This window comes from Trifolium pratense, linkage group LG2 (assembly GCF_020283565.1).
Source record: "Trifolium pratense cultivar HEN17-A07 linkage group LG2, ARS_RC_1.1, whole genome shotgun sequence".
NCBI lineage: Eukaryota > Viridiplantae > Streptophyta > Magnoliopsida > Fabales > Fabaceae > Trifolium > Trifolium pratense.
Window position 1 is genome coordinate 29840742 of NC_060060.1, and position 19923 is coordinate 29860664.

At 31.8% G+C, this 19923-nt stretch overlaps 4 protein-coding genes across 8 annotated transcripts; 3 read left to right on the top strand and 1 right to left on the bottom strand.

The window, feature by feature from the left end:
• Nucleotides 1–171: 171 nt before the first annotated feature.
• On the bottom strand, nucleotides 172–14160 carry LOC123908265 (G-type lectin S-receptor-like serine/threonine-protein kinase At4g27290). 4 transcript variants are annotated; one of them, XM_045958852.1, is made up of 10 exons: nucleotides 14032–14150; nucleotides 12502–12540; nucleotides 10337–10449; nucleotides 2224–3351; nucleotides 1995–2135; nucleotides 1700–1827; nucleotides 1401–1611; nucleotides 1059–1296; nucleotides 825–975; nucleotides 403–708 (listed from the first exon to the last, which is right to left on the bottom strand). In XM_045958852.1, the coding sequence occupies exons 4-10, from the start codon at nucleotides 3098–3100 to the stop codon at nucleotides 406–408; spliced, it is 2049 nt and encodes a 682-aa protein (XP_045814808.1). In that variant the 5' UTR covers nucleotides 3101–3351; nucleotides 10337–10449; nucleotides 12502–12540; nucleotides 14032–14150; the 3' UTR covers nucleotides 403–405. The 4 variants fall into 4 exon arrangements, with proteins under 4 accessions (XP_045814807.1, XP_045814806.1, XP_045814808.1 ...); XM_045958853.1 differs by lacking the exon at nucleotides 12502–12540 and having other exon boundaries at nucleotides 14032–14160; XM_045958851.1 differs by lacking the exons at nucleotides 10337–10449; nucleotides 12502–12540; nucleotides 14032–14150 and having other exon boundaries at nucleotides 172–708; nucleotides 1700–1824; nucleotides 2224–3643.
• On the top strand, nucleotides 8153–12267 carry LOC123908264 (G-type lectin S-receptor-like serine/threonine-protein kinase At4g27290). 2 transcript variants are annotated; one of them, XM_045958848.1, is made up of 7 exons: nucleotides 8153–9551; nucleotides 9659–9781; nucleotides 9889–10037; nucleotides 10387–10597; nucleotides 10691–10928; nucleotides 11019–11169; nucleotides 11433–12267. In XM_045958848.1, the coding sequence occupies exons 1-7, from the start codon at nucleotides 8252–8254 to the stop codon at nucleotides 11748–11750; spliced, it is 2490 nt and encodes an 829-aa protein (XP_045814804.1). In that variant the 5' UTR covers nucleotides 8153–8251; the 3' UTR covers nucleotides 11751–12267. The 2 variants fall into 2 exon arrangements, with proteins under 2 accessions (XP_045814804.1, XP_045814805.1); XM_045958849.1 differs by having other exon boundaries at nucleotides 8153–9536; nucleotides 11433–12266.
• Nucleotides 12968–14816, top strand: LOC123908266 (probable NAD(P)H dehydrogenase (quinone) FQR1-like 1). Its single transcript, XM_045958854.1, has 4 exons — nucleotides 12968–13148; nucleotides 13423–13516; nucleotides 14028–14290; nucleotides 14407–14816. The coding sequence occupies exons 1-4, from the start codon at nucleotides 13126–13128 to the stop codon at nucleotides 14636–14638; spliced, it is 612 nt and encodes a 203-aa protein (XP_045814810.1). The 5' UTR covers nucleotides 12968–13125; the 3' UTR covers nucleotides 14639–14816.
• Nucleotides 14817–17137: 2321 nt separating this feature from the next.
• LOC123908504 (NAD(P)H dehydrogenase (quinone) FQR1-like) lies at nucleotides 17138–19520 on the top strand. Its single transcript, XM_045959160.1, has 4 exons — nucleotides 17138–17276; nucleotides 17702–17795; nucleotides 18117–18379; nucleotides 19106–19520. Exons 1-4 carry the CDS (start codon nucleotides 17251–17253, stop codon nucleotides 19335–19337), a joined length of 615 nt encoding a protein of 204 aa, XP_045815116.1. The 5' UTR covers nucleotides 17138–17250; the 3' UTR covers nucleotides 19338–19520.
• Nucleotides 19521–19923: the final 403 nt, after the last annotated feature.

The window sequence follows — 19923 nt, forward strand, 5'->3', positions numbered from 1 at the left end:
TATAGAGTTTAATTTTGACACGGTTAACATTCATCGAATCTTATCTTGATACCTTAATGAAATTTTCAAGTTAACAAGTGTTGAACTTAATAAATAATGTAAGAACATATCATTAGAAAGTGTGAATGTAAAATCTTTGACCAAAGAATTTATACTTATTAAAGAGTTTCCTTGGAGCATTGTTAATGATTCTTTAATATTTACTGTTTAAGTTAACTAATGTGAAAAGAGGAATTGTTCTCCTTTGATCAATGAATATAAATACAAGTTTTTTCCACAACTTTATGTGGATGGGACATATCAAATTGTTTCATAATATAAGGACATGTTACATATAAAATGCTACAAAATTTGCTAATACATTTAACACCAGTTATGTTTAGAGAAGATGCGACTAATCGGAAACTAATTTCGTGCTTCCAATAAGGTAATAGTCATAGCATTGTTGCTAAAGGAGTCCTTCTCACTATAATCATGAAACTCTATCTCATCTGAAAAGAAGCCAGGCTTGTTTGGTTGTGCAAGTGCAATACTTTCATTGCCTAACATAAAAACCACAGAAGACATATCTGGTCTATCTCCGGGGAACTTTTGAACACACAAGAGACCAACTTGTAGGCACCTTAGTATTTCATATGGGATGCTTGTAAGGTCCATATTCGCATCGATGAATTCCAATGCTCGCCCTTCTTTCCATAACATCCATGCCTAGGTAGTTTAAGTTTAAGAAAGATTAATAATAGTAAACAAGATAGTTAAATCATGAATATGCTTTTGATGATGTAAAGTTACTGTTACATTGCATGTGAGATGGTTATGGTTACCTGTCCTAAGAGATTATGGGGATGATCTTGATTCTTGAAGTGATTATTTCTCATGCCACTCAATATCTCTAACACTATAACTCCAAAGCTAAATACATCGGACTTGAGGGAAAGGAGCCCATTTACCGCATACTCGGGAGACATATAACCACTGCACATTATCAGCAAACATCATGATTCCTATTTATATTATCTTAAATAAATCTCAACAATTCATCATATCATGTAACTTACATTGTTCCGACAATTTTATTCGTTGTTACAGCTGAACTATCTCCTTCCAAGATGTGTGACACACCAAAATCAGAAATCTTGGGGTTTAATTCACTGTCAAGTAGAATATTACTAGTTTTCAGATCCCTATGAATGATGGTTAGTTTTGAATCTTGATGAAGATAAAGTAGTCCTCGAGCAACTCCAGTAATAATATCATAACGTTTCCTCCACTGCAAAATTTTCCCTTGTGTAGGATCTAAATAAGGACAGTGATAGTTTCACTTAGCCATTACAGTTCATGTTATCTGAATGAGGAAAAAGCACAAAGTAGGTACAAAATACCAAAAATGGTGACCTTACCGAAAATGAAGTGGTTCAAACTACCATTAGGCATGTATTCATAGACCAACATTCTTTCATTTCCATAAGTACATCCTCCCAAAACACTCACAAGATTGCGGTGTTGTAGCTTGGAGACCAATCCAACTTCATTCATGAACTCTGTGACTCCTTGTTTTGAAGTTTTTGATAGCCTTTTCACAGCTATTTCTTGTCCTTGAGACAATATACCCTGATATTTAATCGAAACAGTTAAATTGATAAAGGAAATAAAAATAGGTTCGCGCTCCTTAACGGAAAAGAATAAGAGGAATTAGTACCTTGTACACTGGGCCAAAACCTCCTTCTCCAATCTTGTTCTCAATAGAAAAACTGTTTGTAGCAGCTAGAATGATATCTATATCAAAAAGAGGCGACGCTTGCTCTTCATTCTGGTTTCTTTTTACTGCTACCAGAAAAAACAATTTTCACATGGCTTGAGCCAACAAAGATATAAAAAAGCTTTTGGATGATAACAATTTTTTTCTCGTTCGTTAACAGGATTAACTGAACAAATTAGTTGATAAAAATTCATATTATCAATATATAAATAACTGAATTGCTGAAGAATCTTACCTAAATCAGCAGTGGTCTTCCGTTTTCTTACTGTAGCATACTTTTTGCAAAGGTAGAAAATGATACACAAAATAAACACTGCCATGGATGCAGAAATAATCAATGCTATCTTTCTCCTTTTACTAGCACTAGTGGTGGAATCTTCACAAGAATCAAGCAAACACAATAACTTATACAAAACATAAAGCTCAAAACATGCCATATTTAAGCAGAAGATCGCAGTGCATACCTATTTCTGAAGCAGCTAACCTTACATAAAGCTCAAGTTGTGCACTATCTTCAGTTATAAGCAACCTAATATCAATCAAGTCACCAAACCAAATCAAGCAACCATGAGGTCCTTCATTTATGACAGAGTTTGCATATGCAGTGCAAGAACAATTCTTCAAGCACTCGACCTCACATTCCTCGAGACTCATGCTACTATTTGTCCAAAACTGCAACAACATAGGCAATTTCACCCTGCTAAATTTCTGAAACCTATCAGCTTGTGTGCAGTTCAAAGGTATTTTCCTAATACACCCACCGGAACGATTAAACAAATCCCATTCGTCTTGCGATCGAGGTTTGAAGCCTTTCAAACAGTCACAATAAACAGGAACATCATCAATATTACAAACACCATTCATCCCACATGCTCCGTAGTTATCACAAAAATCTTTTCTTGCCTCATACATTTTAGTCCACTTAACAATGTTATTGTCCCATATATATCTTTCCAACAATCCATCATCCCTCATCGTAAACCTCGACAATCTATCTCCAGGTTCATCCCAATACACTACCTCATTCTTTGTTACCGAAAGTTGTGGCTTGAAAGCCGTAACTCCTCTAAACGATGTCCAATCATCGGAATTAAAACGAACGCCATTCCAAATCCCACTTCTGAATGTGATATTCTTTCCTTGACGAATCACCAACTCCGGAAACTCTTTGTAATCAAAGTTGTAAGTAAAACTTCCATAAGAAGGATCATCACCGTCACTCTTCCACGACGTCAAATATCTATCAATCCCCGAGCTCTTATCCCAACCTAACTTCATGCCAGGTAACATTGTGTCTGTTGGATAATCAAAGCTTTGCCATATGTAACTCTCTTCATCCATCAAGACCAAGTTTCCAGAATCTAACAACTTTACAAGTGGCTTTTGAATTGATCTTGATGAATTTGTAAACCATAGCTTGTTACCTACTCCATCAACAAGTACGATATTGCCATCAGCACCAATGGTTAATTTTCCACTTGAGTTATTAAGTGGTTTTTCTCTGTTTGCAACCCAAACAACTGTTTGAGGTGTGATATTCTTGTACCATATCCCTAAGTAGTATTTATTTGAGCTTCCTGGACTAAAGAAACCTAGAGAAAAAATTTGTCTAGCAGAAATGAGTTCTTGGCCATCTATGATTGAAGAATTTTGAGTCAAGGTATCAGCTGCAAATGATATTTTATGAAGGATTGATAGACAAGAACAAACAAAGATAACATTTAGCACTTTCATACTCAAGAGAAAGATTTAAGATTTCTAATGGTATAAACAAGTCTTGTTAATACCTCTTATTATAAAATCTATTGTGCATGACAAATAAGGAGGATAATTGAGAAATGGAATTTGGTCATACACATGTTTGATAAAAGATAAAAAAAAAAATAATTAAATAATATGTTTTTTTTAAATAATTAAATGATATGTAATTTTATGTGAATGTGACGAATGAGGTGATTAATATTTTTCCTACACACAAATACTTGCAAGAAAATTTTATATGTCGAGAGACTAAAAGGTGGATTTACCAGTCTATTAGGATGTGACATCTGAAAACCTAATCAATTTAAAAAATGAAAGTGTTCTTCTCAGAAATTTCTTGTGGAATAAATTAATGGTTGCAATTTGAAAAAACCCATCTTTTTACACCATCATTCAAAGTCAAACCCATTGATTTCCTTTATTAGTTAACTGATAAAGTGGTTTTCTAGAGTCTTTTTTGTTGTCATATGTGATAGGCGTTGAGACTTGAGAGTATAAAGGGAGGGAAATGCATGCCAATTCTAACATGAATAAGTTCATTAAGTTGTGTATGGTGCACAAGTAGCGATTTATATTATAATCGATACGGATTTTACAAAATTCACCGTTGGATTGAAAGTTTATATCATATAGATCATCTATAAAAATTTTGAATTTTTTTGAAAATCATTTCCTATATTACTGAGACTCATCAAAATTAACGGTATTCAATAAAAATCCATAAACCGTTAATTTTGATGGGTCTCAATAACATATCTATATGATATACACTTTCAATCCAACGGTAGATTTTGTAAAATTCGTATTCGTTATAATATAAATAGCTAGCCGGAAATACATGTAGGGATAAAGCCGTTTGGTTTGGTTCAGTTTTTACAAATTTAACTTGTTTCGGGTCAAAGTGACTGAGAGGATCGAGATGGATCAAATTAAGGTCACTGTTAGTGCGGCTCGCTGTGTGAATGTGTTCTTAAGTATTTTCATGTCATCTTAGTTGGTGTTTCAAAATAGGAAAGATCTTAGAAATTAAAGAACACTTACAATTATATTTACCTTCCTTCAAAAGCATCGGCGAGATTCCTGAATTCAAAACCTTTTTTTTTTTTATCACTAGACTAGATTTTTGGAGTTCGTATGAAATATAACACTCATAACACGCAAGAAAATAAAAAAGTTTCATTTTTTTTCCTTTAAAAATGTCTTTGGCCTCCATAGTCCATGAAGTTGTATCCACAAAGCAATTTTTTAACAAAATGGGTTTTGACCAACCAACCATTGAAGGACGGTTCATAGTTGTTGTTTGACGTGGTGAGATCATCAGTGATGATAAAATCATTATTATTAATTCAATTAATTACTAAGATCATATCAATCCAAAGGCCAAAAGAAAATCCAGAATAGTGACATAACATTCTTTATTATTCACTATTCTGGAAAAATATATGCATATCTAGGCCACGACATCGAAGTCTTTGATGTTGCGACTATGATTATATATAGGACCGGAGGGAGTAGTTGTGAACTTGATCACAATATCAAGATCGCGATGCGACCACGTGACTTAAAATCTTTTTTTTTTTTAACATGACTCTTTTTAAATAATAGGAAATGCAAAGTCTCTCAAAAATATTAATCATGAGGATGGCATAACTTCAACAGGCTTCACGATCTCTTTGTTTTCATCTACCCATGTATTCCAACCAATCCAAGATCTAACGCTTGCCATTCATTCATGAATCGTGATACGTCTGTTCACGAGAAATAGTATTACTCTAAATGATAATTCAAATAAACTAGGCTTTTTAGCTTACATGTCCAAGAAGATTTAGATCATCTGATATATGAAATCCTCTATTCTTCATGCCACTTATGATCTCTAACACGAGAACACCAAAACTGAATTCATCTGGACATAGCTTGAAAGTTTGAATCAAATGAAATTATTGTAAGAGTTAGATGAAAATTTGAACTTTGATTTATCTTATTTGGGTATTTAAGTTTGATAATGATTTATGTTTACAATTTTGTTTTCATGATTTTTAATTGAATTTCTGCAAGTAATATTTCTGTTGGAGTGGGGTGGGCGACAAGAAGGAAAAAAAAGTGATATAGTGTAGGGGATGTATGGTAAGATTTAATAGGATTGCAAAATCCAACCAATAATTCAAAGTGCTCTAGCCTCTAGGCAGTCCCATATTTGAAGCAAACCAACAAGACTCTCTTTTCAACTCAAGTAAAATATTGCCTTGCCAATTTTCTGATGTGTTGGTCCCCACTCCCCAATCTTTTTAAACATAGCTAATGGAAAATTTACATACCACATGCACAAAAATAGGGGAACAGGATAGAAAGGAGTGTAGAACATGTGATACACCATAACCTAAGACTTTCAACATTCTATTATTTAGAGAAACCAATCCATGATTACCATTATTTTCCTTACCTTACTATTCATAGTTTGGTAAAAAAAGTCTTTGGTTGCCACTATCATGTATCAACATCAATCTTCTTAGCACTCATTAGACACACATGACATTAAAATAGTGTACTATTTGTGTTATGGACATTGTTTATAAAAATATCAAAACCTCGAATAAGATGAATATGTGGTGACTAATTTCAAACTTATGTTCCCTTCTTTCCTCTTCATTGCTTAGCTTCAATGGCTGTTTGTTGATTAATTAATCATCATGGAATGCAAGTGTCATTGTTGTGTCAACAATATAGGTCAATGTTAATATTCAGCCTGATCACCTAATGTCCTTTTATGTGACTTTCCAAAAAGAGATTAACAGGACCCTCAAGGCACACCTACTCCCATTTAAATCATTATTTTTCTTAAGCAATGATATTCGCACGAAATAGGATTACATGCAGTAACTGTGTTAATGCGGCAATTATATCAGCCATCTGATCTAAATCAATGGTTGAGATTTATTGGTATCAGATTAATCACAATTGTCCGATCTAAAATCAATGGGTGTAATTTAAAACAGTGGAAAGTTGTGTCAAATGTTACTGCAGCAGATTTGAATCCATATTCACACACCCATTTTTTCTATACATGCAACATCTAATCACAACTTGACCATGTAAGAATATCTCTTAATCATATTCAATTCAAAACAGAAAAGATATTTGAACAAAAAATTTAGAAAAAATATGATAACAATACAGCCTACCTACCTTTTTACCATTTTTTAATATTTCTCACATGTCTCTCGCTGCGTGCAGAAACTCATAAGGTGTACGGTGTCTATACGTTGTTTGGAAAAAAGTTGTTCGGAAAGCAGCTCTCTATTAAAAAATATAGTTAATTTGGTTGAATAGCCGGTTAATTCAACTACTTGATTAACAACAATTTTGCATGTGATTAAACATGTGTAGAGAATAGGGGTGTGCAAAAAATCCAAGTATCCTTAACCAAACCATTAACCAAACCATATCCAAAATTAATAACCAAATCCATTTTAGAAAAAAATCACACCAATCCAATACAAAAAAACCAATTATAAACCATATCCAATTTTTTATAATTGGTTTAAAATTGGTTTTTAAATTGAGGCCCAATAAGGAAAAAGCCCAATAATTTTTTGTTAAAAAAAACCAATTTTTCAAATTCAATTAATTATATAATTTAATAAATAAATAATTAACAAGGTGGTGGTGGGAGGTGGTCAACGCGATGGTCAATGCCGGACCACCGGCGGCCGGCACGGCGGCAGACGATGATTTTCCGGCGACCGACGGTGGACTTCTGATGGCCGGCATGGTGGTTGGCGGCGGCACTCCGGCAAATGACCACCGTTGACCACCCTTTAATATTTAATTAATTTTTTATTTAACGATATTTATTTATTTTTAAAATAATTATAAAAAACAGATTTTTGATGCTTTTATTCTTAATAAAAATCTATATTTTAATTATTTTGGGCTTAAAAAAATCTGATTTTTTGGGCTTAGTTTGAAATATGTTTGGGCTTAGAAAAAAAACTTTTATGAGTTGATTATAAACCAATAATTCATAAAATTAAAGAAAAATTATGTTTTTTTTTCTATAAACAATAATTATTAAATATTTTCTTTTAATCAATTAAACAAAAAAAAATTATCTGATTTTTTGGGCTTAGTTTGAAATATGTTTGGGCTTAGAAAAAAAACTTTTATGAGTTGATTATAAACCAATAATTCATAAAATTAAAGAAAAATTATGTTTTTTTTTCTATAAACAATAATTATTAAATATTTTCTTTTAATCAATTAAACAAAAAAAAATTGGCTTAATTATTGTAAAAAAAAGTTTAAATATATATGAATTAAAAGTTATAATAATGCATTTTTTAAAAAAATAAAAAATAAAATAAAATTTAAGATAAACCGGATATAAATAAGTAACCTAATTTTTATTATTAACCGGTTATAAATTGGTTCTGAACTGATTATAAACCATATCCAAATTAGTTTTGCAAAATAACCAATTTTTCATTAAAATGGTTTTGGATCTAAACCAAAACCATAAATATGATTTGGTTTGGTGTGGTTTTTAAACCATGCACACCCCTAGTAGAGAAAATTGGGTGTAGATGAAACATATTTGCAACATATAAACCAGTCAATTCAACTCTTAGTCTTGAAAACAAGATTTGTTAGGAACAGTATGATTAAATAATTGAGTTTTTCTTTATAAGTACTTGTAATAAATAAATAACATGAAGGATCTAAATAATCATCATGGAGAAACCAGAGTTCAGCCTTCTATTTCTTGCTAGTTGTTTTTTCCATTTAACAATTATGTTTCAAACACCTTCAAAAGCAGAAAATACCATAACTCCACCACAAATTATCACTTGCAACCAAACACTAATTTCACCTTCACAGAATTTTGAACTTGGTTTCTTCACTCCTAACAATTCCACTTACACATATCTTGGAATATGGTATAAGCAAATTCACAAAAAGACTATTGTTTGGGTTGCAAATAGAGACAAACCACTTTTTAACCATAATGGTTCATTAACATTCAACAATGATGGAAAACTTATTATTCTCAACCACAAAGGAAGTGTATTATGGTCCTCAAATTCATCTGGGCCAGCAAAAAATCCAGTAGCACAGCTTCTAGATTCTGGAAACTTTGTTTTGAAGAACTTTGTAGATGAAAACTCTGAAGAATTTTTATGGCAAAGTTTTGATTACCCTTCTGATAAACTGTTACCAGGAATGAAAATTGGTTGGAACTTTAAAACTGGTTTGAACATTCATTTGAGTTCTTGGAGAAACAGCGATGATCCTTCTTCAGGTGAATATAGTTATAGCGTTGATCCGCGAGGACTTCCTCAGCTTTTTCTTAAAAAGGGTAAGAAGAAAATTTTCAGAAGTGGACCATGGTATGTGGAACAATACAAAGATGATCCAGTTCTAAGAGAAAATCCAGTTTTCAAACCGGTTTTCGTATTTGATTCTGATGAAGTGTATTACTCTTATGAGACAAAAGAAAACATTGTTTCAATGTTTGTTCTTAGTGAATCTGGTTTGATTCAGCATTTCACATGGAACGATCATCGTTCGAGTTGGTTTTCTGAGTTTAATATTCAAGGTGATCAATGTGATGATTATGGTCTTTGTGGTGCTTATGGAACTTGTAACATCAAAAGCTCTCCTATTTGTAAGTGTTTGGAGGGTTTTGAACCAAGGAATATGCATGAGTGGAAAATGCTTGATTGGTCTAATGGATGTGTTAGAAAGAATTCAAAAGTTTGTAGAAATGGAGATATATTTAAAAAGTTCACAGGAATGAAACTACCAGATTCTGTTGAGTTTCATGTAAACTATAGCATTAACATTAATCAATGTGAAGTAGAATGCTCTAAGAACTGTTCCTGTGTTGCTTATGCAAAACTTGATATAAATGCTAGTGGTAATGGTTGTATTGCTTGGTTTGGAGATTTATTTGACATAAGGGAAGATTCTGTGAATGGACAAGATTTCTATGTGAGAGTTTCAGCTTCCGAACTAGGTACGAATATTCGAGGTATATGGCACCAATTATAGTACATTTATCACATTAAGTAACTAAAGTAATTTATATACATTTTATGTAAGAGTTTCTTTCTTTTATTTTTACTTTTGTGGAGTTAGATTCAAATGTTGACAGAAACAAAAGGAAGAAACTCATAATACTTCCTGTGAGTATATCAGTAGCCTCAGCTATCATCGTCTCAGCATTGTGGTTGATAATTAAGAAATGGAGAAGAAATAAAGGTAAACAATGCTGGTTTAGTTGTAAAAGATTCCATGTTCTTTTAATTTGCATCATAGTTTCCTTTGATTAGTATCACTAATTAATCATTGACACTTTGCCTATGTAGCTGAAGAGACAGATATTCAATTTAGTGTTGGAAGAACTAAGAGTGAGTTTGAACTTCCATTTTTTGAGATTGATATTATTGAAGATGCAACAAGGAATTTCTCTTTTAACAATAAGATTGGAGAAGGTGGATTTGGTTCTGTATACAAAGTAAATTTCTATCTCTCTTTGTGGTTAATTATGGAATATGTTATCTCATAGAATGCTACAAACATTATTAGTCTATAACAACTGTCTTCCATAATGCATGGTAGGAAAATATTCAACAACTACCATTAATTTAATCTAATTATTTTACCTTATATTTATATTTATTACCAACATCTTTCAGTAGTTGTAATTAGTTGATCCAAATCTAATTAATTATTCAAAGTGAAAGTGAAGATTTTCACACTGTAAAACAAGTTTACAAGGAAAGTAATTCTAGTTCAAAAGATACTGATACTTACAAGAAAAGTAATTCTGGCTTATTTCTCTTTGGATCTGTTGTAACTTGTAGGGCCAGCTTCCATCAGGACGCGAAATAGCGGTGAAAAGACTCTCAGAGAATTCTGGACAAGGCCTGCAAGAATTCAAGAATGAGGTTATTTTCATCTCTCAACTTCAACATCGAAATCTCGTCAAACTTCTTGGTTGTTGCATTCAAGGAGAAGATAAAATGTTGGTCTATGAATACATGCCAAATAGAAGCTTGGACTCGTTATTATTCGGTTGGTCCTCTCAACTATAAACAATGTTTTAACAAACATGTAATTTAATTTAATCATAGTATACAGTATAACTCAAGCAATATTCTAAATCAGATGAAACGAAGCGCTCAGCTCTTAGTTGGGAAAAGAGGCTAGACATTATTAACGGCATTGCTAGGGGACTTGTCTACCTTCACAGAGATTCGAGACTAAGAATAATTCATAGAGACCTAAAAGCAAGCAATGTTCTTTTAGACAGTGACATGAATCCAAAAATTTCCGACTTTGGAATGGCAAGAATGTTTGGTGGAGATCAAACCGAAGAAAAGACCAAAAGGGCAGTTGGAACATAGTAAGCACAAATACATATCACTTAACTTACCAAAAAAAACTTATGAACTTATACCGCTAAATTTATTTTATGTTTGTGAAATTGTTACAGTGGATATATTCCTCCAGAGTATGCAATGGATGGACATTTCTCTTTCAAATCTGATGTATATAGCTTCGGAGTTTTACTTTTAGAGTTGCTAAGTGGCAAGAAAAACAAAGGTTTTTTTCACCCTGATCACAAATTGAATCTCCTAGGCCATGTGAGTATAATAGTGAATATGCATGTATCTAAAATAATCAAGAGTTTAAGAACTATGCACCAGCAGTGTAACAATCATATCCAATCAAACTTCACAATGTAAACAAAGTGGTGTCGAGGAGAAATCTGATTGGACAATTATATAAAAAATTACACTGTCAGTGCATAATCCTCAAACTCGTGATTAAATTACAATATTATAATATGGTTAATTGAGTAACCTTAATTTTCATGAATTGATAATGTACAATGAAAATGTGTTAGGCATGGAAGCTTTGGAATGAAGATAGGGCCATTGAGTTAATTGATCCATTACTTGAGGAACAAGTTACTACCCTTGAATCAATTATAAAGTGTATTCAAATTGGTCTTTTATGTGTTCAACAACAACCAGAAGAAAGACCAACAATGTCATCAGTGGTTTTGATGTTGGATGGTGAAAGTATGTTGGTCCCTAAACCTAGAAGACCAGGTTTGTATTCAGAGAGATGTTTCTTAGACACAGATTCATCATCACGTGGTATGCTCAATTCTGGTTCCAATGACATAACTGTTACCACTACTTTAGTAGAAGGTCGTTAATTAGGTACCTGCCTCTGCATACTTGTACTATAAAAGACCTCTAATTTAATAATACTGAATTTGTTTTTTCAAGAAAAAAATATTGTACACACTAGATACATAGCGATGATAATGTTGCTAAATGTTTTATGATTACTATGTTATCAATATTTTTTATGTAATAGAAAAATTCATTTTCAAGACGAAGCATTTGCCTAAGTGGCAGATCTTGCCCGAAATGTTAATGAGAGTGGCTAATAGACACATATGTAGTATTGTATTTTACGGATTGCAGAAAACAGTGGTTTGTTCAAATTCTGCTTAGCAAGCCTATAGGTGATATTTCACAATATTTGGTATACAAAATAGTGTATCATGGAACAATAACGACTTGTTCAAATTCCGGAGCAATAGCGCTATAGTGCCGCTAATTAATTAACGACGCTGATATAACTTTACCAAAGATACAAAATAACATCAACACAAAACAAAAATGCAGTTACTAAAAGGAGAGATGCACCTAGAATTACAGTATACTTTTATACTTTCCAGAATTACCAACCAATTCGCTATAAATTAGTAAAGTACCTACCATCAATCTATTCCTAAGCTAAAAGCACAAAATCAAGGGGCAATAAATTGAACTAGCAAGATTTTTTTTTCTTCTTCTTTCAATTGGACATTTCTTCAAACAGATAAAGGGCAGCAAAACAAAGAAACAGTGTTTAACTTAACATAGGTTATTAAAGGGTATTGCAAAAGCAAATCTTACCTTAAAAATGTGATGGTAGTGTTGAAGTTGAAACTTCGGCTACAAAATAAGTAAAATTTAACAACAAATTATTTCCACCAGAAATCAAACTCGAATTCTCCCACTAGAGTTCAATTAACTATCTATTTAACTGAATTAATCATATTTTTTAATATGAATAATTAGATGTTACATATGCAGTGGACCACTAATTGGCTATGTTAGCAATCTATGAGCCTAATTCAGTTTGGTTTTACACCTCCCCTCCTTTTTTTTTTTGTGGAAGACACCTCCCCTCCTTGTATTATTGTTTCTCACGTCATTCAAGATATGGGTTTGCTCTAGTTTCAATATATTCGTGTTTTGATTCAAAAGTAATAATAAATTAATAATAAAAAAGTTTATCCGGCAAAAAGTACTAGCATTATAAAAATGGAATTGATTTATAAAAATAAGCCGTAGAACAATCTTTTAGCAAGATTTTATTTATTTTACGGCCGAATTCGGAATTACTAAGGCCCTTCATGTAAAAATCGGATGGGTAAAAAAATAAAAATAAATAAGCTGTGCAAATTTGATACTCACCAGCACCTTTTGGTTTATACATAGACAGAGAGAACAGAGCAGTTCAAGTTAGTACTATCAATGGCTACTAAAGTTTACATTGTGTAAGCCATTCTTCCTCTCTCTATTTTCTCACTTTTCCTATTTTTCTTGTTGCATGATTTGGTTATGTTTTGAACAAGGCTACAATTTTACCAATCTTAAGATCTTAGTGATGAATGATGATGCGTCAAAAAAAAAAAAAGATCTTAGTGATGATTAGTATATGAGAAATATCTTAAGATCTTATATATCCTTTTTCAGAAGTTATAGTTAATGTAAATGAAATAATGAAAATGCTCTATATGAATCTGATTGAAATTTACTTTGCATGTTTAGTTACTATTCTATGTATGGACATGTTGAGAAGCTAGCTCAAGAGATTAAAAAAGGGGCTGAATCCATTGAAGGTGTAGAAGCAAAACTCTGGCAGGTTTGTAAATCCATTATTAGAACTTATAAAGTTTGTATCATTCTTTTAAGAAAATCCGTTGTATCTTTAAATAAGGCCGGCCAAGCAGTGCTGAAAAACCTGCTTGTCCGACCATTATTAGAACTTATAGATTTTTACGGTTGTATTTAATTTTTCATCCAAACCGGACGGTAGACACCAACATGTGATTTAGAACACATATGGTGCGTTTGATCCGTTAAAAACAGAGATTGGACTGAACAATTTTTGTTGTGTCCTGTTTAATTTAGAAAATAATTATGAGACTAGATAAAATAGATAGTAAGGGACATTGGGACGAGACAAAAACGCAATGAACCACGAGACAACTTTTTGTTCATAGTACAACTATAAAAAATATGAAATTTTTGAATATAAAAGATATTATCTCTATCTCTCTCGTACATGTATGTCCAGTAGTTACTATTTTACGAATCAAACGCATCCGTAGGGTTGTTTTTTCCGAGCGTTAAATATTTTATACATGTACTAGGTACCTGAAATATTGTCGGAAGAGGTCCTTGGAAAGATGAAAGCACCTCCAAAGAGTGATGTTCCAATTATTACACCAAATGAACTTACTGAGGCTGATGGTTTTTTGTTTGGTTTTCCAACAAGATTTGGAATGATGGCTGGTCAATTCAAAGTATTTATGGATGCAACTGGAGACCTATGGTGCACACAGAAACTTGCTGGTAAACCTGCAGGAATCTTTTACAGCACTGCTTGTCAAGGAGGTGGCCAAGAGACTACGGCGTAAGTACTCAGTTTCTCATTCTAATGTTTCCATGCCCCCAGAGCATAACTCATAGCTCAGTTGGTAGGAACATTGTATTTTTAATTAATGACTAAAATGTCCTTCGATTCTGCAGGTTGACATCTATAACACAACTTGCACACCATGGAATGATTTATGTGCCAGTTGGGTACACATTTGGGCTTGGGATGCTTGAGATGGAAAAGGTTAAAGGTGGGTCACCATATGGTTCAGGAACTTTGGCAGGGGATGGGTCAAGACAGCCAAGTGAGTTAGAATTGGCTCAAGCTTTCCATCAGGGGAAATACTTTGCTGGTATTGCAAAGAAACTCAAAGGGTCACACTGAATTTTATCTTAACATATTTTCACTTGTCATGTATCCTTTCATATGTTAAACAAAGAAAAATTACATATTGCATATGTTAAACACAATTATTGTCACTTGTTATAATTAATGTATCCAGCATCCTCCAATAATTCTATTAGATAGGAATTTTTTAGTTGAAGCAAAGGGATATTTCTAACCGTAGTGTTAACTTCTAGTTTGTTTTCTTTTCTAAGCTTTGTGCCTTTGGCCCCTCCATTTACAAAAAAATGAATGCATGATATAACATACTAGGTCATTGCCTAGGTCATTGCTTAGCTACTATGTGTAAAGAATATTCGGTCGGAAGGAAAAACTCGCATTGTATTTCTGTTCTATATTGATTTATTGATCAAGATTAATGACCATTAACAGCGGTAGAAATATTTCGTACATATACTATAGTTATCCAAAACAAAACAAAAAAAATCATAAAATTATAAGAATTTAGAAAATTATTTAGCCTGTAATTTATTCCATTTAATCTTTAATGTGACTTTAATCATTTTAAATTCTACTCACCGATGTCATGGCACGCCAAGCATATTTTATAAGTATGATAAATTGATAATACATTAATAAGGATCTTGCGTATATTCAATTTATATAGGCAGAATGTAGGTAAAGTTCTTCACAAAATTTATTCATAGGGGGCAGCCAGGTCCCAGGACTGCATAGTGTAAATCTCTGCTTGCTTGTGCAAACAAATATCCAACAAATGTACATATTTTGCTTTTTTATATATATATATATATATATTTTGCAAATCTCATGTTCTATATGTTGCGAGTAGAGAGAGGGCCTCAGATTCTATGTTGAAATATAATAGGTCTTAAAATTTGTGTTTACATATCATTATTTAAGTACTACTCTCTGGTCTAAACCTATTCTTTTTTTTTTTTTGAAGAATAAACCTATTAAATATAAGTAAAAAGTTATTTTTGTAGATTTATTGAAAAAAATGGATGAATTTAGTATATATGCTTAAGTTATAGGTTTTGACTAACATGAAACACTGGAACAAGTGTTTTATATATGGTGCACCACTTGTCAATAACTCTATAACGAATACGAATTTTATAAAATTCGTCGTTAGATTAAAAGTTCATATCATAAAGATCCTCCACATAAATTTTTAAAAAACTGAAAATCATTTTATATGTTATTGTAAAATTCGTATTTATTATGGTGTTTTATTATGGTGTTATTGACAAGTGGTGCACCACTTTGTCCCACCGTTTCATGTTAAAAGCCGCCATCAAAGAATATTTACTTAAGCTCCTCCTATGTATGATTGTACCAATGTTTGCAATTGCCTAATAGACTAATAGTAGTATAAAGTATAAACTTTAGTAGTTAAACTTTTACTACAAGACAAATTATCTTTTGAAGGTTCGACTTAACAATTAATTACAAAAACATGATCAAATGCAGAGTTTATTTGTTTTTGGCTATCAAAGTTTTACCAAAAAAATAATAATCATAATGCTTTGCAAATATTTAAATGTATGGGAAGACAAATTCGCTTAGTCACGGATGACATCAACTTATCCGAGGTTTTTTTTTCTTGGCAGAAAATTGATCCAAATTTTTGTATCTTATATCATTTTCAATATTTTTTTTTGAAGAAGCTAAAATGAGATATATATATTAACTAAAAAATAGTCACCTCAGCACAAGGTGTGCTAAAATGGACTACCAGAGTTTACAAAGATAGACAGAAAAAAAAAATATAAAGATCAAAATCATACAAGCTGGCCCAAACATAACAAAGGACTAGACCACTAACTATGGTAGTTTAAAGTCAAAGTAATATTCTTCGACTTTAACCACCTATAAGAAAATAACTTGATCTTGTCCAATAACTGATGTGAAGTGCTAGTTGAGCCTCTGAACAATCTGTGGTTTCTTTCCGTCCATATAACATTTTCAATATGATATCATACATTAGTAACATTACTAATAAGTGGTTCTTACTATACCATGTAATATTTATCCAACTCATATACATTTTTCTACAATGATAATATCATTTGAGTATCATACATTATTAACAAGTGGTTTTTTTTATATATTTTTTTAACTGAAGTTAATAATATTAAATTGATGATACGGTACCTTAAATAAGGTATTGTATCATCAATTTGATACCTCTATGCCACGTCATGGAACTTCAATGATAAAAAAATTAAGATACGGATCATTAACCGATGATACTTTCTTTTATACTCTTATTGGATGTGATATCTAGCCCATTGAATTATAAATAAAAAATATTTAAATTATAAAAAAAATGGAGAAAAGTTAATCAATGGTTGTGATATGAGAATTGACGAAAAATAAATTGAGAGAATCCATTCTCGCAAAATTTTAAATTTAAATTTCAATCCAAGAATGAGTACTCTTGTTTGAGATTTTTTTAAAATTTATAATAGTAAACAAATGGAGAATAACTTTAAATTTTTAAAGATGGCTACTTACTTTGAATTTGGTTTCTTTAAGAAGAGTGTGCCCTTGGACTTTCTTTTCATTCGGATTCACCAACCTTTTCTATAGAGACAGAGAGAGGAGAACACTGGAAATTAATTGCATCAATGGCTACTACTAAAGTTTACATTATGTAAGCTATTCTTCCTCTCTTCATTTTTTTTGGGTGTTTTTCTATATATGATGTTCTTTGGGAAATAGCATCCTCTTTCTTCTTTTTTTTTTTTAAAAAAAAAAATCTTTCTAATTAATCTAACAGTAAAAGTCACACACACTAAATACTTAAAAGAGGCAAAATTCTCTTTTTAATTGATGGTTACTTGAGTTTTGAACATGACTCCATTATACCATGAAATCAGTATAGTTATTGGTACTCAAAAGTATATGCGATATGCTCACGGGACATACTTCTAAATTCTAATTCTAATAGTAGTAGTTATTATAACAATGAAATAAACAAATTTTATAGGTTTCTTGGTTAATTTAAAAATTAAAAAAGTACCTCAAGATCAATAAAAGTATATCATATGATATCCTAAATTTGCATTTCATTTTTAGTTACCATTCTTTGTACGGACATGTTGAGAAGCTAGCTGAAGAGATTCTAAAGGGAGCTACATCTGTAGAAGGAGTAGAAGCAAAACTATGGCAGGTATAATAGACTTTTTCTAATTGGGATCTTAAGTAGATTTAGTGCTTTTTTAATATCTCGATGATTTTGAAGTGTGTTGTAGTCATATTGCGAAAAATTACACTTCGTAACTTCCACAAAAAACACAGACTCCTGTAATTTTGTCTAATTCATCTTCAAACATGTAAGAAGGAGTTTCGATAATTCAGAAGTCTGGCGCGATAGCCTATTTCATTTTATTTTAGTAATAATAATTGCTAAATAAAAGCTTGAATATATAAAATTAAGAATTTATAAAATGATTTAGCCAAGTTTGACTTTTCATTGTAATGATATATTAAGGTACCTGAAATATTGTCTGAAGAGATCCTTAAGAAGATGAAAGCACCTCCAAGGAGTGAAGTTCCAGACATTTCACCAAAACAGCTTACTGAAGCTGATGGTTTTTTGTTTGGTTTTCCAGCAAGATATGGAAATATGTCTGCTCAATTTAGAGCATTTTTAGATGCAACTGGAAGTTTATGGAACAAACAAGCACTTGCAGGAAAGCCTGCAAGCTTCTTTTTCGCCACTGCCTCTCAAGGAAGTGGCCAAGAGGAAGTGGCGTAAGTCGCTCTTCATTTTTATCTTACAAATTGATTTTAAATAAATATACTACGTTCAATTCAATTTATTGATTATGTCTCAAATTAGAACGCGATGAACTTCTGAAAAGAATTTATTAAGAATCAACACATTTTATAAAATGAAACATTTTTAAATACAAAAAAAAAAAAAATTAAAAAAATGAAACGGTTTTCTAATGATGAATTAAATCTAATTCAAAATTAGGAGTTTTCATCTTATTTGAAACACTACTATATATTGAAAATTGAAAATATAGATATATGACTTATCTATTTTTTGGGTATAAAACCATTACATAAACCTGAGCCATATAATTGATAAATAGATATAAGAAGTTTGCATATAATAACTCAGTTGGCAGAAATATTGTATTTAATATGTATGAACCGAGATTCGAACTCTGGTATATTTATTCATCTTATCGGATGAAATTTTAGTCATTAAACTATTTGATAAAAAAAATATAAGAAAAAAGTGTTCGGTAAATGTTGTTTAAAAGATAAAAGATTGCAGAGACATTTGATATGTTGAGACACGAGTTCGAATCTGATACTCATCTTATTCTCACTTAGTAGCAGCTACTTATTTTAAAGTCAAAAGAGATCAACTAAAATTCAGATGAACAAGTAAATTGACCTAGTAGCAGCATGGTAGATGTTAGTGCTAAAAGAAGTGAACACAAGCAATGTTACTTGGTTTTTCAGGTTTACATCTATTCCTCAGCTTGTTCACCATGGAATGCTTTATGTGCCAATTGGTTACACATTTGGTGCTGGAATGTTTGAAATGGAGAAAGTGAAAGGTGGCTCTCCTTATGGTTCAGGAACTTTTGGTGAACATGGAATTGGAGAACCAAGTGAGTTAGAATTGGCTCAAGCTTTCCATCAGGGGAAGTACTTAGCTGGAATTGCAAAGAAACTCAAAGGGTCACAATGATTTTAATCTTCCACTGCTTATTTTGTATCCACTTAAATATATTACATTGTCTAATCAAATAATGTTTGTTATAATATATAAAGGGGAAAACAGTGGGAGAATAAATTAATATTATGTAGTATCATGCAATTATGTGCTTAATTATTGTCAGAACAACAATTTGGGTGTTGCTATTGCTACAAATTATAATGAGTTCAATTTTTTTTGTGTTTAGACACTATACATAATGAGTTTGTTCCCTAACTCCTCGTAAGTATGGAGAAAATTCGGTTGAAGAAAATAATACACCCACTTCGTGTATCCTACAGATTTTTCAACGGAAATTGGTTATCGCCAACAGCGATGAGAACTTCGTACTAATATCATGAGGTAACAAAAAAAACTAATAATGTTCTTGTTGATATGAACAAATGGGCCAACTCTGCGGAAATTAATTGGGCTTTAATAAAACTATAAAAACAAACGGGCCTAACTAAACTTCAAGTGCGCATGATACATTTTGTGTAAATTTCAAGAGAATCAATATAGAGATATTTTGTGTGCATTATATGATTGAAAGGTGTAATTAATATACATTGTTGTGTAT